Here is a 16,443-nt window from a genome sequence, read left to right on the forward strand (position 1 = left end):
GAAAAGTGGCTCCCTCTCATTATGACAAGATCCTCTGGGATGGAGGATAGTCAGGAAGAGAAATGTTATCTGTGAGAAGAACACAGGATGACGACAAAGGTGTGGGCAGCGAGGGAAGCTATAGTCTCTCTTAGCTAAACAGTGACTGACTTAAGGAAACAGCCGACTTTTACATTAGAATTCCTAGCAGAGGCAAATCCTTAAAAGGACTTTCATAGGATAGTATGATTTCTGGTATACTTGCTTATATTGAACGTTCAATCAGGAACGATTGATTTTTTTATGCCTCTCCCCCTGCCCCATCCATTGCACCGCATAAGTGATTTGATTTTGGAAAGGACCCGAGTCCAATCTACACACACTTACAAGTGCAAATTCTGCTATTATCATTCCACCTGGTTTTTACGGCAGCCTGATTGATGCTGGGTCATTAAAGGTGTAGCGGACAAAATTGCAGGCTCACTTCTCCGTTACATTTGCATCAAAAACAGAGCCTCTTGGCTCCATCTGAGTATGAATCAAAATCCACCTTGCAGCCTTTCCTCCCCTTCCGTCCCTTCCCTTGAACCTGGAGTAGAGGCAGAACACATAAGCTGACACGATTGCCATGGCAACTGACTGTGATGTCATGCAAATAAAGGATTAGCACCGATTTTCACTGCAGGATGGTTCAGGAGGAGATGCTGGGAGAACACAGAAGGCAAAAAGGAGGGAAAAATAGCTTGAATATTCTTAACGGGGGAAAACAACATTCCCTGCCATCGTACAATCTGTTTTAAGCAGATGTGCTCTTCCCACTCATTTTGACCCCCTTTGTGTCAATTGTTTCCATTAGGAGGGAAGTTGTGAACCCAGAAAAAAATTACCTGAACAAACATCAGGTGGAGGAAAGGAATCTTTATTTGGTGAGATGGTGATTCCAGCTAGCATTTGTTCTCCAAGCAGTAACAACGAAGAGGTTGAGAGACCTATGGTGCTGCTATTGGATGGTCGCCTTGGCTTCCTTTATTCTTGCTTTTCTTTGTTTCATGCCCTCTACAATTATGGATCCACAGTCTTTCTCTGCCTTTTGTTGTTGTTGTTATGTGCCTTCAGGTCAATGCCAACTTACAGCAACCCTGCTGTAGGGAATGCTTGGTAGGATTTATTCAAAGATTTGCCATTGCCTTCCTCTTAGGCTGAGAGTGCAGTTTGCTCAAGGTCAATCCATGGCTTTCCGTGGCTGAGCAGGGATTCAAGGAGTCCTAGTCCAGTGGCACTTGATTATTATTTTTTACCATTGGGACACTCCTTTATCTGCATGTGGACATCACTCCCTCTCATCAATGTAGTATATGAATAAAAATATTTTGATTATTTAGTGTGCGCATTTTCCCTGCGCATATTCATGTGTATTCGTATTTTAATATTTTATAGCAAAATAACAGTTTTATTTAAGTAAATTCAATATTAAATTCAATGCATGTGTACATTTTAAACATAAAAAAGTTTGGGAAAAAGAGGAGAAGGAAGGATACGAGCCTCCAAGCCTCCCCCTGAGCAATTCTTCACACACACACACACCGAGGGTATTGCCCCTGTTTGAGAACCAATGCCCTAGTCTTAAACTTAAGCCACTATACCATGTTGGCACATCCTTATCTAATTCAAATTATTTTCCCTTATGTCAGAGTAGATAATCAGGATGGAGAACTGGTACCTTCTGGGCCAATGTGTCTGTGGTTCCCAATCCAGCTCACAAGCTGCTGCTTCTTTTATCTCTAATCAATCATTATAAATAAGAGATAAAAGTTTATTTGAAGCCTAGGAATCAGTGGTGTGGACCAAAGCTCTTGTTTGAAGCCTGGGAATCTGTTACTTGGAAAGGAAGTATATACTGTGCAGAATACAGGTTCATGCTGGTGATGGGTCCCAGGCTGGCTTCTCACATTCCTCATATGCCATGGATTCACTAATTGCCTGTATCATCACCTCCATGAGTTTGCTTCAGCAGTTCTGGTGAGATACCAAATAAAATAAAACAAAGTAAAATAGAAATCTGCTGCAGTGAACACAAGTGTTTCAGTGACTCCAGAGAGATAGAATCAATAACCCATGATCTTATGTACTTTTCTTTCTACCACAATGCACACTTTTTTAAAAAAAAAAAATGAGCCTGTTTTTAATGGAATTTCCAGAACCACCAGGTGCATTTTATGTCTCCTTTCTGATCAGAATGTGGCTATTTCTCTTAGGCAGATAAAAATCTGTGCTGCTACATGCCAATTCCATCAAGAATTAATTTTAGTTAATTCAAAATCTTGGCTTTTAAAAATTCTTTGGTGCTTTACCAGTATGACATAGCTACTACTAATACTGCAGCATTGCCAATTGGTTTTGATTTGTTTTGTATCATTTTAATAACATGCTTTTAAAATGTCATTCTTCTGAATGCTGGGATTAGCTGTAATGGTTAAGACTGATATGCCCGCCTCATGTTGGTGACTGATGGATAACAGATTGCTACTACAGTGGACCCTTGGTATCTGCTGGTTTTGGTTCCAGGACCCTCCATGGATACTAAAATCCGTGGATGCTCAAATCCCATTAAACACAGTAGCATAGTGAGATGGTATCCCTTATATAAAATGGCAAAATCAAGGTTTGTTTATTGGAATATATGGAGGGCCAACTGTACAACTTCCATGAAAGTTGGGGAGAAATGACATTTTTTTCCTGGACAGTGGCCACAAATATTCTCAAAAGCCATTACACAGAGGTTGCTCAGAGTGAGACCATCAGCCTTGATAACTCCCACTGGAGTTGATCTTTAAAAAGTAATGTTTAGAATCCAATTGGCTAGGCCCCAGGTAGAATAGATCCACTGAATTAATTGATGAATCAGAGTCATCATATAGGTATACCCAACTAATTTAATAGATCTACTTTCCATCTGCACTGCAGAAATAATCCAGCTTGACACCACTTTGCTTTGACGACAAACTGCAATTCCCAGCATTCCATAGCACCGAGACATGGCAATTAAAATGGTGTCAAACTGGATTATTTCTGCTGTGTGATTACAGACGTACTCTCCTTGGAAACTAACCATAGGCTCAGGCCTGTTTCTTATTATAGTTGTAATCAGAGGTGTATGAAAGCATTTAGCCTCCTTTCTCTCTTTGGAAACATTTCTGGCACTCTAAAGGGCCTACCAATCATTTCCCCCCAGTGTTTATACTGAGAAGAAAACTTAAACCACCAGGTTTCACAACTTTTGTGAAATAATTACAGCATCAACTACAGATGGATCCAGTTTTTGCAGACTTCAAAAGGATCTTGAAACCAAGACAAAACAGTCTTTTTTATTCTAAATTTCTGTATTTACAGAGAGTGCCATTTTACACAGTGTGTCAGTCTCCATGTAAAAGAGCCATAATCATCCAAAGTCATTGTGCTTACATTAGTAACAAATCTTTAACACTTGAGTATTGTATATTAACAAACAAACAAAATTAACAAACAGGCATAAAAGACAGAGATAACATGTGCTGAATTTTCACATAGAATCTAGAAACAGGATGAGGCAAAAATAAAATGGGACAGGTTCCTTTCTTTCTTAAAGGCAAATTATCAATCAAATACCATACATGATACTTTTTTCCTTTGTTCATTTATGCATGATATGCTGAGCTTTAATCTCAAGCTTTTCCAAATCAGGATTTGCAGGCACTTTAGCAATCCAGTACATATATCTATACATCTATATAGAGATATATAGATATATTTCACAATACATGGAAATTCAGACCCTCAAACACAAAACCAGCTGTTGCAAAGGAAAATTTCATATACCCAATATGCACATTAAAAATATCTCTGCTAGCGCAATCTTTTTGTTTCTGTTATTTTTGGACATCAACATATTTTCACAATGATACATACCAATTCCCTCCCCCTCCCCCCGCATTTATTTTTCTATTCATATGCTTTAGTGGTTGATCTTCATCATGATACTGAGATGCAAAAATACCATAATGTGGAAGCACAATGTACATTGTCCACAAGGCTTTACAAACTGTCAAAAAAGAGAGGTTTTTAAAAAAACTATTTTTAGTTCAAAAATAGAATTTAGTTTTATTTTGTCCAGCATTTCCCCCTCCAACAAAAGAAATTAAATTATCATGATATGCTGTAACTGAGTAATGATCTATCTATAATCCATTCTGAGATGGAATTCATTTCGAAGGCAAGGGGAAACATTTTTTAAAAAAATAAACTTGCTTAACCAAGCCAGAGTCCTCCCCCTCCCACCATTTCGTATGGTTCATGAAATAAGACATTTCCCCCCACTGTTATTGGCCAAGCTTAAGTTATATAAATACGTTTCCACTGATAATATAAGGTATATATATTTAAGGTATAAGACAAATGTATGAAGGTCCCCAGTATAAATGAAATATAATAGCAGTGTCTTTTTCTTTTTTGCTTAGGAATGAGGATAAAGCTTTTCGATAGGACTCAAGAGTGAACATGTGCAGGCAAAGAAAAAGAGAATTTCACCATACAGACATTTAAATATTAATCAACTATAAACCATCCAGGACCAGAGATCTTGCACAGACATCTGCCTTACAGTTTATAGCTGATATGTACCCTTTTCCCTCAACCCAAAGGGGATAACAGTTATGACAATGCTTTGTTTAATTAGAAACCAATTCATTATGTATGTTGGAACCATAACTCATTAAAAAGTTGAAACACCTGATAACAAAATGTGGCAAAGCAGCCACTGATAGCACAGGACTTGATAACAAAGACACATCACTTGCCTAGAGTATGATTGTCAGATGATGGAAAGTCCTTGTGTGGATATAACACTTGAGACACAATGGCAAAGACATAAGGCCCTCTGATTCTTTGCCCGTATTGCTAAAGGCACTGAAGCAGACATGAATTCCTTAGCACCTCCACTTTTAAAAGTTTGTTTTTCTTCCCAAAATACAAGTCTCTTCATATGAAAATGTTCCTTTATTGCATGGGATGTTCACCTTTTCCTTTGACTCAAGAATAAAAAGGTCTTCCCTTTTCTGGTGTTTGTAATCTGTTCAGCCTGGCAACCTGAGATGGTGAAGGTGGTACATCTTGCCTGAAAGGGCCTTTGGCAGTGGCATAATTAGGGTCTTGAACTTTCTTATAGGAGTCATAGTTGCTGGACCCTTCCGAAGATGTCTTTTTTTTCATCTGCTGCTCTTTCCTCCTTTGTTCTTGACGCAACAGCTCTTGTGTTTCAAGCATTACCCGTGCATTGAAGCCATGGCCCCCCATGTAGCCATTTCGTGAGCCCTGATAACTGGAATACCTTGGGTTGTCTTTTGCACTTTGGAAACCTTCACCTGGAGGGTAGTTCTGCTCCCAAGAATCTTGAGACACGGAGCTTGCATTTTTACGGCTTTGCCTAAAAACAAAAAGATATGTATATATTTAGAAATAAATTGCATGATACTCACCTCAAAGGTTTATTCTTGAAAACATTTTTATTTCAGCTTTCTGACTCAATGTAATGAACTCAGGTCAGGTTAGATCACACATGGTTTCAAGCAACAAACCATGCCAGATGGGTTATAAACCAAACAGTGGTCCCAAACATTCTCAAAAGCCATTACATGAATCAATGAAAGATTGAATTATGAATCAATGAAATATTATTACTACTGTGTGCTACTGGAGAGCGGGATCATGGATGGTTTTTGCCTTCATATTCTACTTGTGGGTTTCCTAAAAAAAATAGTTGGCCGTTGTGGAAAACAGGACAGTACAGTAGATCAGGACTATTTAAAGTGGTGGTCCAGGGACTGGTGATGGTCCCTGAGCCATTGGCTGACAGCTCCTGACTAGTTTTAAAGGAAACAAAGAAACAATTGTAGTTAATGAGCGCAAATATCGTATGCTTCCCTGGCACATTAGAACAAAGAAAGCACAAAGCAGCAGAAGAAATTTGTGCGCTTAAGAAACGCAGTGACACAACAAACTGGGCTATATTCCCTTGTCATGTTAGAGTCCCAGATGATGATGTCAGCTTGGCAGCTAGTAGGCTCTTCTCACCCTCTCACCTTCAGAGTGTCTGCCTTGTCTCTTCTGCTTAGAGTAACCAGCAATTCTTCAATTTAAAGGTGTTCCTTGAGGCACTACACTATAAATATTCACAGTTTGACAGCTACTACTGTAATAGCAATTAGAACCTTCAGACTTAACGCTACAATAGACCAGGACATGAGGCATTAGTATGCAGGAGGTTAACAACCCTGACTGCCAAAGGCCTGTCTTTTACTTCATGAAGCCCTGCAAGTCATCCCACTGCCGATGAAGACTGTTTACAAGATATGCAGTATTTGAACCTTCTTGAAACACAAGGATGTTTGAATACATTGTGCATAATTCACACTACAGGCACTTTTTACTTGACGCAGCCTACTAAACACTAGGAAGCTGCCTTGATCTAAATCAATTGATTCTGACTGGAGGCTCACCAGAAATACTGTTCCTCTGTGTTGTATCACAGTGTTGAAAAGGACATGCATCAAGGAGGAGGGGATTTGGTGTTATGTAGAGGAGTGGGGCTGTTTAGAGGTCCTCTCAAAGAAAGTGGCTCCACATACATGCGAGGTAGAACAGAACTTGGTCCCCTTCCTGGAAGATTCTGGGAGCTGTACTTTTAAAATGTTGCTTTATCAAACTCTGAGGCTGCATCTACACCACAGAGTTAATGCAGATTGACAATGCTTTAATGGCCATCATTCAATGCTATGGAACTCTGAGATTTGTAGTTTTGTGAGATTTTTAGCCTTCTTTGTCAGAGAGCTCTGGTGCCATGACAAACAACAAATACCAGGATTTAATAGGATGCAACCATCATAATTAAAGAGGTGTCAAACTGCATTAATTCTGCAGTTTGGCCGCAACCTGAGAGCACAAATAAGAAAGGTGTGGGAGAAGATAATGGTAACAGGCAGGAGTAAGTTAAACCCTTGCCTCCTTGTACTTGTAACAAGCAAACTGTGTTGCCTGAAAACTATTTCCCTTTGCCTGCAATGGAGGAAAGTGGGGAAGATGGAATGAGGGTACTTTCCTTTCCCAACTTACCAAGAAGAACAGACAGACAAGCCTTCCTACAACAATTAACAGAAAATAGAGCACAAAGAACCACAGCCACATCGTTTACTGGAGATGGTTACACAGAGCATACAACTCTCTTGCTAAAAAGGTTCCGTATGCTACTAGTTGTTTTTGGGCACAATCCAAAGTGCTGGTTATGACCTATTAAGCCTTACATGGCTTAGGTCCAGGCTACTGACAGACTATATCCCTCAGGGAGACTTCTCAGGTCCTGAGTTCCTCAGAAGAAGCCCTTTTTTAGTCCTACCACCTTCACAGACATGATATGGGGAGACACATGATAAGGCCTTCTCAGTGGCTGCCCCCTAGGCTCTGGACTGCTCTTCCTAGGGAAGTTAAAATAGCTCTGCCTTACAATCCTTTCATCATCAAAGGGCAGGTTAGAAATAAATATGATGATTGAGGAAAAGCAGGAGGAGGAGAAGGATAGACAAGAGTGAGAGGTCAACTCTGTTCATTTATTTAGATATTATACAGTATCCCTGCCTGTATCAAAAAACCTCAGTGCTGGGTACAGACAGGAAATAATGTGAGATACAAGTTGAGTCTCCCTTATCCAAAATGCTTGGGATCAGAGGTGTTTCGGATTTCGGATTTGTCTGGATTTTGAATATTTTCATATACACTGGACCCTTGTTATACTCTGGGATTTGGTTCCAAGATCCCCTGTGTATAACAAAATCCGTGGATGCTCAAGTCCCATTAAATATAATGACATAGCAAAATGGTGTCCTTTATAAAAAATGGAAAATGAAGGTTTGATATTTGACATTTATTTTTTGGAACATTTTCAAACCATGTATGCTTGAATCTGTGTATAAAAAAACAGTGTATAAGAAGGACCAACTGTACATAGTGAAATATCTTGGAAATGGGACCCAAATCTAAACATGAAATTCATTTGCGTTTCATATATGCCTTATAAACATAGCTTTAATGAAGATTCCAACTCTAGGTAATTTCTCCTCCTCCCCAATAAGTTGCTCCTTCACTCTCTCATCACATAATGCAGAAGCAGAACCTATCAAAATAGGTGCCAGGGAATTCAGTGGATACCCAGGGAGAAAATGGGCCTGGAAGAAAGCTTCATGGGTCACCTAGGAACAGTAAGAATGTTTTTGGCATCAACAATGGTGGGGCGTATACACAACACCCAATGACCATGACAGCTAAGGGATTCTGGAAATTATGGCCCAAGCTCTAAATACAATTGCTAGTTCCTGCTAGAGTAGGACCATTGTATTTAATACTGAATGTTAAGAAAATGTGTATGCAGCTCCCACTGATTTAAAGAGTCTATGGCGGGTTATAGACCGCCGCTTTGAGGCGGTCTGCCGCCACCGCCGCTTGCTCCGTGCGGGAGCCATAGCAGCCACACCGCGCGGAGCAAAAAAGGAGCTCCAAAATGGAGCTCCTTCTTGCGGCGCCTCTATGACGTCGTGAGGCGCCGCTGGCGCATTCGCGACGTCATAGGCGCTGCGACACGTTCGGACGCTATGCATCCGATACGTAAAGATGGCGCCGGCCGTGTGGAATGGCCAGCGCCATATTGTACAGACAGAGTCCGTATTAGACCCAGGGGCGTCTAGAAGAGACGCCCCTTTTTTAAAATGGGACGTCCTGCAGACGTCCCAAGTGCCGGTGTGTAACCGGCCAACTTTACTTAGGAATCACAATAGATTTTAGCCTCCAAAAGTAAGCTTTTCAAGTTACTCATTAGGCCATTTATTGTTTTGAAATGTGCTTTTAATGTTTTAAAATAGTGAATTTGTTAAAATGAATTTGAGAGACTGAATTGTGACAAAGAGCTTACTTTTAGTAGATAATAGGAATGAGAAAGGTAGAGCTTGTGACAAAGGGAACTAGCACCTAGTGCTTGGGGACGAAGTGGAGGATCCCAAAATATAAATGCTCTGACTTGGAAAAGAATCACCTGAATAGGATAAAAGACGAGATCACAAGAAATCTCAGCCTGGACTTGCACTGCCTTGTATTAGCTACTGTCACTACTGCTGCATTCCACATAACTCACCATTTCTTTCTATTCTCTACCTCCCTACTTTCCTTTGTGCTTTCAAACTTACCTGACATGAATACAGAGATAATAGCAGCAGCAACTAACACATTCTTTGTTTCTCCCTCTCTCCTTCTCTCTCTCTTACCTTCACTACATCATCACTGGATATAAACCCAAGTTACCTTGGAAATACAGTAGTGTATGACAAGTGGCATCACTAGATTGGCATCACCTGGTGCAGTAAACATTGGCCTCATCTTATATTAAACTATATGGAATGGTGTATGGTAATGTTTGCTGTGCTAATGTTACTCATAAATTGTAATTCTGTTATATCACTGAATGTAATGGCAACAGTTGCAACATAAACAAATAGCAAAATTAAAATTGTACCTTTAAATTACAATCTCATATGCACAGCTTAAATTCATTTACATTTACCCAGCTTCATGTGGTTAAAGTGAAAATTTGGTAAAATGTCAAGTTTTTAAAGAAAATTTTAAAAGAGTAAACTAACAATATCAAGAAGAAGAACTGAGGCCTTCCCTTTCTCTGCCCACTGAACTTCGCCCCACACATGCCTTCTCTTCTGCTGAAGTCCAGCAGTTTAAAGGGATGTGGGAGAATGCCACAGCCCATTTGTGTCAAAGAGCAGATGTTTGGGGAGCAGTGGGCGTCACCTGGGAGCTGCCCGCACCCCTCTAGTGATGCCCCGATTACTCTTCTTTTATTGGACCCAAGGGTTTCTTCCACTGGGGATACTGCTGGCTGAGTTTTGTCCCAGGAACCTCAATAAAAGGATGGATGAATATGGGACCAAGAGAAATAAAGAACTTATTCCAGTGGATGGACTGGCACCATCTAAATGGAGAAGTTGCATAATGCCAAGAAGAAAAATCGGTACACTGGATAAAGACAATGGGAAGGACAAAGATTATGAGCTTTCTTTTTTTAACAGATAATTCAAACTTTCTCATGTCACTGTGGTGGCATCTGCAAATGACCTTGTTGTTTTTGACATTCCACTTCTCTTTGTATCCAGGTAAGTTGAAGACATGGAGAAATTATGTGCAAATAACATATACAAACAATGTGTATGTGCAGCTCAGTGAGACCCCTGAGTGAATATATTCAACCTGGATACATTTAAACCTTTGTTTAGGTTTATATAAGCCTCCTAAAATGACTCAATTCTAAATCCCATTGTGAAACAATTTACAGCAAACTGAATGAGCCTCCTGTGTCTATGAGGCTGCCAAATTTTCTGAGATGCAGTAAAACAACTTTTCAATAGCATACTCCCACTTGGAGGTGAATATGACTTTATAGAATTTCACAATGGAAATGAGAAGGATTAATTGAGGAGAAACTTCATTTACTTTCTGTCAGCAAGAAAGCTGGTTTAAAATTGGACTGTTTACACTGCTCTTATGGAAAGATACTAAAATAAATTAAGACGTTTGGAAGCAAGTTATGTTTAAAACTGCATGAATGTAGATTATTCATGAAATGGGAGAAACAAAGACTACAGTACTTATTAATTTTTGCATAGATGTTTTGTAGAACAGACTTTGAACAAACTGTTTTGAACTGTGTATAAATACAGGTTTATCCATAGCCTGCTATAATTCATGTATTGCATGCTTTTCTGACAGTTAATTGAAGACATAATTTTAGGAGTTTACAAAGTGTAGCCATAGAATTCAAAGACATAGCTGTGTTAGTCTGTAAAATCAGTATCTAGAGAGCTTGTAGCATTAATTAAAGAAATAAAAGAATTCTGCAGGAACAGAACAAAAGGTATCCATTTTCCTACTGAGACTATTAGATGCTTATGGAAAACCCACCAACAGATCACACAGGTAATTTGTGGTTAAGAAAAAGGCATAAAAATGTCCCCTTTTTGATCATAGACCACTTGTTTATTAACTTGCAGATGTTGGTCTCCACTGCTGATCAATCCTAGTGCTCAGGGATGATGGGGGTTGTACTCTAACAATATCTGGAGTCCTACAGGTCCCCCCACATGCTAGCAAGGTACTTGAGAAATATATAACTCTTTTTCCTAAGGTACCACTCCCATGGTTTCATTCCCCATTTCTCATCCAAGGCCTCTTATCATCTCAAACTTCACTAACCTCATTCAATCTTCCATGAAATCAATGTACAGAGGGGTGGAGTGGGGACAAAAACCCTTGGCTTCCATAAAACGTGTTCCCATTACACCACAGCCAAATAAAACCTCTCCCACACCTCTTCCTCCCTCAAAGGGGCAACTACTCTTCCTAATCCAGTCTTCTATTCAAATTCCAAATGCCATTAGTTTTGAAAACTGTCTCACACACATTTTAAAAAAATTCAAACCAACCATGCCTCAAGCCAATCCAAATCATTTATTGAATACCTGAAGGTCTTAGGTGCAGCTCCATGATAGTCACAAGCATCACACCCCCACACCTTTCCTTTAGAATTCATCTCCCTTTTGGAATCTTAAGTTGCCAATGAACACTTTGCATATAAATCTTGATTTTAAACTAAGACACATCTATAGACAGCATTTAACTATTGGAACCAATTAAATGTGTCAGAAAGTTGGACATGGCCCAACGTGAAATAACTTTTCACAGTAATCTCTCTGTTCACTCAATTAATTCTTTTATGACATACGTCTACATCATCATCCAAAATTCACTCAATAACAAGCTATAAAAGAAAGATGATTTCCATTACCATGGCTTCCTCTTATCAAGTTCATATCTATTTTTCCTTTTACTATGTGAAATTATAATATATAAGACGAGGAAGCTACATGATTTCATACCATGGTTCCATGAGCTACAGAGCCATGCGCTATAGAGCAGCTATGGTTTGTGTGCCCTTTGCATATTCTGAACTTTCACGGCAGTTCCTGGTTATTTATCTGGCTAGCCTGAATTTTTCAATATGAGTGCCAAACTAGATTTAGAGACACAGAACTGGGTGGAGGAAAGTGGAGTTCTCTGTTCTCCTCACCCCACAACAGTATCTCAAGCCTCTTGAAAATATTACACAGAGTTCATGGAAAGCAAAGACCACATAATTTTCCATCTTGCCTGCAAGGTATTTTCTGTTGATCTTGAAAGAATGTCCACATTTGTGAGAACAGATTGTTGTGTAAAGTATGTGAGATGTGGAGATAAGCTGTTGCCCTTTGCATGAACTTTTAAAAATCAGAAGCCTCAATTGGATATGTGTGTGTATGTGTGTGCGCGCGCACTCAAAGCAGGATCTAACTAATTATATTCACCTCTAGTCTCTAACAGATGGAATGCAAATGGATGGGCCACATAATGGTTTCCATCCCAGATATACAGGCATTTATTAAAATATTGCAAGAGACTCTTCCCACCTGTATACATTGATGGACTCTGTATAGACCAGTGGTGGGCATCTGTGCAGAAGGCAAGGGCCATTTTTCCTTCCTGTGCCAACATGGTGGGTAGCTTCAGAGTATTTCAGTGCACTTGAAGCAGTATGATGTCAAACCCATCCACCATTTGAACTGATATTTGGCCAATATTTTTTTTCTTTTGGAGGGTGTTTTGGGGAGGTTTGCGGGGCTTTGGGAAGACAAGGGAACCAAAGCTGCTGCCTTTTTAGGAGGCTCTGGATATTTTTGGCTGGTTTAGGGGCAAAACAATGCCTGATTGTTATTTTTTTAAAAGGATCTGGGGCTTTGAGGGGCTTCTGGAGGGAGTCCCAAGGGCCACACTAAGTGTCCCAAGGGCTGAATGGAGTGAATTGCTTACGTACAGTGATATCCTCCATGCTGTTATTCTTTCCTCATGCATTAATTTAGTTATATATGAATATCCCATAATGGATTCCTCTTACTAAGGAAGTCATAGTACTAGAGTTCTTTATTTCTGTTGGAATGAACTGGCTTCGTGATCACATTTGACATCCAGTTTTAGCCATTTGCCATACCTGGGTAATGAACTGTACTGCCGCTGAGCCTGCTGGAAACTCTCTCTTTCCTCTTGTCGCTGCTTTTGCATCTGAACCTCTACCGATACAGAATGCCTCCCGCTTTGCGAGTACGACTTTGAATTTGGCTAAGAGAAAAAGAATAGAAAGTGACTGACTGACAGACAGACTGAGCATCAAGCATTTATAGACTGAGCTTCAAGCATTTCTCTATTGACTCTCAACCCACCAATGCCCCCAAAGTGATGCACAACAGGAAAAAAAAGTCATTTAAATACACAAAAGGATATCAAAACTTAAAACAGTTTAAAAACCTCAGGAAGTTAAAACAGCCAGAGCAGCTAACACTGGACATCCGTTCTTAAAGGACTTAAAGCCATGTGAAACAACACAATCTTCTTGCCCTTTGGAAAATCAACAGGGATGAAGCCAGCTTGACTTCCTTGACTTCCACAGGTTTAAAAATGGTTTATTTTGAAACAATAAATAATTCTGCTTTTCTGTACAGAGGCAAATAAAAACCCCTTCCCCTGATTAAGAACAAAGATTCTTAACAGTATACAGTAGATTCTTGCATGATTTCTTTTTTTAAATAACATTTTGAATAACTTTTTGTCTTTGGAATAAGATAATTCTTAAGGCAAGGGCTTAAGAACTATGTTGTTCTTTGTCCTCTCTGAAGGCTCCTTGAATCCAAAGAGTGGAATCCCAGGTCAGCTCAGTACTACACATCTTCACCCTGACTTTTGCCCTCATTAGAAAGTCCATTTTGAATAATGCTATATTTATTCACTCAAAATCATCAGTGTTAGATAAAATTCAGCATTTTCATCTTTAGTGTTGGAGGCAAGGGAAGAAGGAGAATTTATGGAAATTTGGGGAAAGGGAAACAGGGCAGGAGAAATGAAAGGAAATTAGATTAGCGGGGGAAAAAAGGATTATAGTAGTAAACTCAAGTGTGCCTTTTTCAGACAACAGAAAATTATAATGCAGTGTTCTTAAATTTAGCAACAATAGCTATACTACAACTGCTTGCACCAGTGCACATGGGTATGTACACACCCAGCCGAATCTGCATTGCAGAAATAATGAAGTTTGACACTGCTTTAACTGTCATCCTATGGAATGCTGGGATTTGTAGTTTGCTGTGGCACCAGAGCTCTCTGACAGAGAAGACAAGGGAAATAATAGTGCCACTCTATTCTGTTTTGTTCAGATACCACCTGAAATATTGTGTCCAGTTCTGGGCACCACAATTCAAAGAGGACATTGAGAAACTAGAGCATGTCCAAAGGAGGCCAATAACATGGTGAAGGGTCTGGAAACCATGTCTTATGAAGAATGACTCAGGGAGCTGGGGATGTTTAGCCTGGAGAAAAGAAGGTTAAGAAGTGATATGATAGCCCTGTTTAAATATTTGAAGAGATGTCATATTGAGGAGGGAATGAGCTTGTTTTCTGCTGCTCCAGAGAAGAGGACCCGGAATTCTGGGAATTGCAGTTTGTTATGGCACCAACACTCTGCAGGTCCTGCCCCACCAACTGAGAACCACTGACTTATAAAATAAAGGATCAGAAAGACACAGAGGAAGCACCCAGCTTTGTTATGTTGTGGCATGTGTTACATTTGAAGAACATATTAATAATAGGAATAACTTATTGCCCCCTTCCAAATCACAGGATAATTTTTGAACTGATGTTCTCTTTTCATTTTGCTGCTCTTCTGGATATATATGTAATTAGCATTTATATGCAGGATATTTTTTCTTCTCCTCTTCTTTGTTCTTGTTGTTTTATTTGTTCTATTAATATTGTGGGCCCTTGGTATCCACTAAGGTTCATTTCCAGGACCTCCTGTGGATACCAAAATATGTGGATGCTGAAGTCCCATTAAACACAATGACATAGTAAAATTGTGTTCATTATATAAAATAGCTAAATCATGGTTTGCTTTTTGTAATGTATATATATTTAAAATATTGACAAGCTGTGGATGCTTGAATCCATGGATAAAAACTCCATGAATATGAAGAACTGACTGAAATCTATTACATTTGGGTTGGGTGGGTACATTTACTTTGCAAAAACAGTAATTCAGTAATAAACAGGATTCAGCTAGATCCCATTTTGTACTTTAAGTTGAGGAGTGGGGTGGGGATGGAGGACATCTTGACTTTTCCTTCAGGTGGTAAAATGCCTTGGGTCAGCTCTGCTTAAAGGGCAAGGTCTTACTTCCTCTTGACTCACATTAAGTTAAAAACATTTTTTTAACAGCTGACAAGTGGGAATCGATAGCCACAAGCCTCACAAAAAGACCAATCCCAACTGTTATGACTTTGAAAATCACTGACAATACATGGGAAAGAGGGAATCACATTAGTTTTATTTCACATCTGCACGGAATTTTTAATGCTGGCAACAGTGCATATCATGACTGTGAGACGTAAAACTAAATCCCCTTCTTCATCCCCTGCCATGAAGTGGAAAAATATATTGCTATGCACTGGAACACAAATTGTGTGCTCAGAGTATATCTCCCAAAACTACTTAACACCTGTACAAACAGGGCAGCACAAGACAAAGTATAATTATCATAATTCTTTAAAGCTATCAAACAAAGCTGGCTGCTTCTTAACTGTGCAAATTTGCAGAGAACTCTTGGCCTTGTCTGTGAGGAGATGTATGACAAGTGCTGACCTTTTTAAATCACATGGGCCATCAAGGATGCCATAAAATGCAAGGCCCTGTTATATAAATAAATTGATGTTTATGTCTTCCATAGTGAAACAAGTGAAATTATCATGACTACTTGGAAGGTCTGTTAAAAAAAAGTGCAGGAGAAAAGGAAGTTCAACCAAAATGTTGATGCTTGTGCAATTTTAGGGCATATGATCCTTAAAAAGTATTTTAATCTCAGTAGAAGGAGTGCATTTTCTCAAATCTTGGAGAAATTACAACAAAACTGATTTTGCATAAAATTTATCTTCTTAATAGAGAAATATCAGATATATACTGCAGAATGAAATGCAAGTAATATGCATTTTTGTTGGGCCCATAAAAACACTCAGAGATGCTCAAACAATTAAGAGGTATATCCTTTCATTGATTGTCAGGCACTACAGCCCTGACTCAAAGATGCCAGTCTATAGTATTTTAGAAGTAGACAGAAGTCCATTTTGCCACCAGAAATGCCTTTCCATTGCCATCTGGTCTCAGGTATATGCTTACAGAGCAATCTGTTGTCAGAATTGCTCTGCTAGCTAAAATCTGTCAGCACAAGAGCAGGAAAAGTGACAGTAAACTGGG

At 39.3% G+C, this 16,443-nt stretch overlaps 1 protein-coding gene across 2 annotated transcripts in view; it reads right to left on the reverse strand.

Moving 5' to 3' along the window:
* Positions 1-3,374: 3,374 nt before the first annotated feature.
* LOC149310016 (partitioning defective 3 homolog) overlaps positions 3,375-16,443 on the reverse strand; it is a 654,223-nt gene continuing 641,154 nt past the window's right edge. Inside the window, exons 24-25 of one of the 2 annotated variants that reach the window (XM_089533491.1) lie at positions 13,139-13,266; positions 3,375-5,437 (exon numbers count right to left, since the gene is read on the reverse strand). In XM_089533491.1, coding sequence (XP_089389617.1) covers positions 5,044-5,437; positions 13,139-13,266 — 522 coding nt within the window. In that variant the 3' untranslated portion in view covers positions 3,375-5,043. Of the gene's footprint in view, positions 5,438-13,138; positions 13,267-16,443 lie in introns of those variants that run through there. The other variant, XM_089533492.1, reaches the window with a different exon arrangement.

The sequence above is a fragment of the Sceloporus occidentalis genome, unplaced genomic scaffold (genome assembly GCF_023333645.1).
Source record: "Sceloporus occidentalis isolate IW3139 unplaced genomic scaffold, rSceOcc1.0.p SCAF_7, whole genome shotgun sequence".
Lineage (NCBI taxonomy): Eukaryota > Metazoa > Chordata > Lepidosauria > Squamata > Phrynosomatidae > Sceloporus > Sceloporus occidentalis.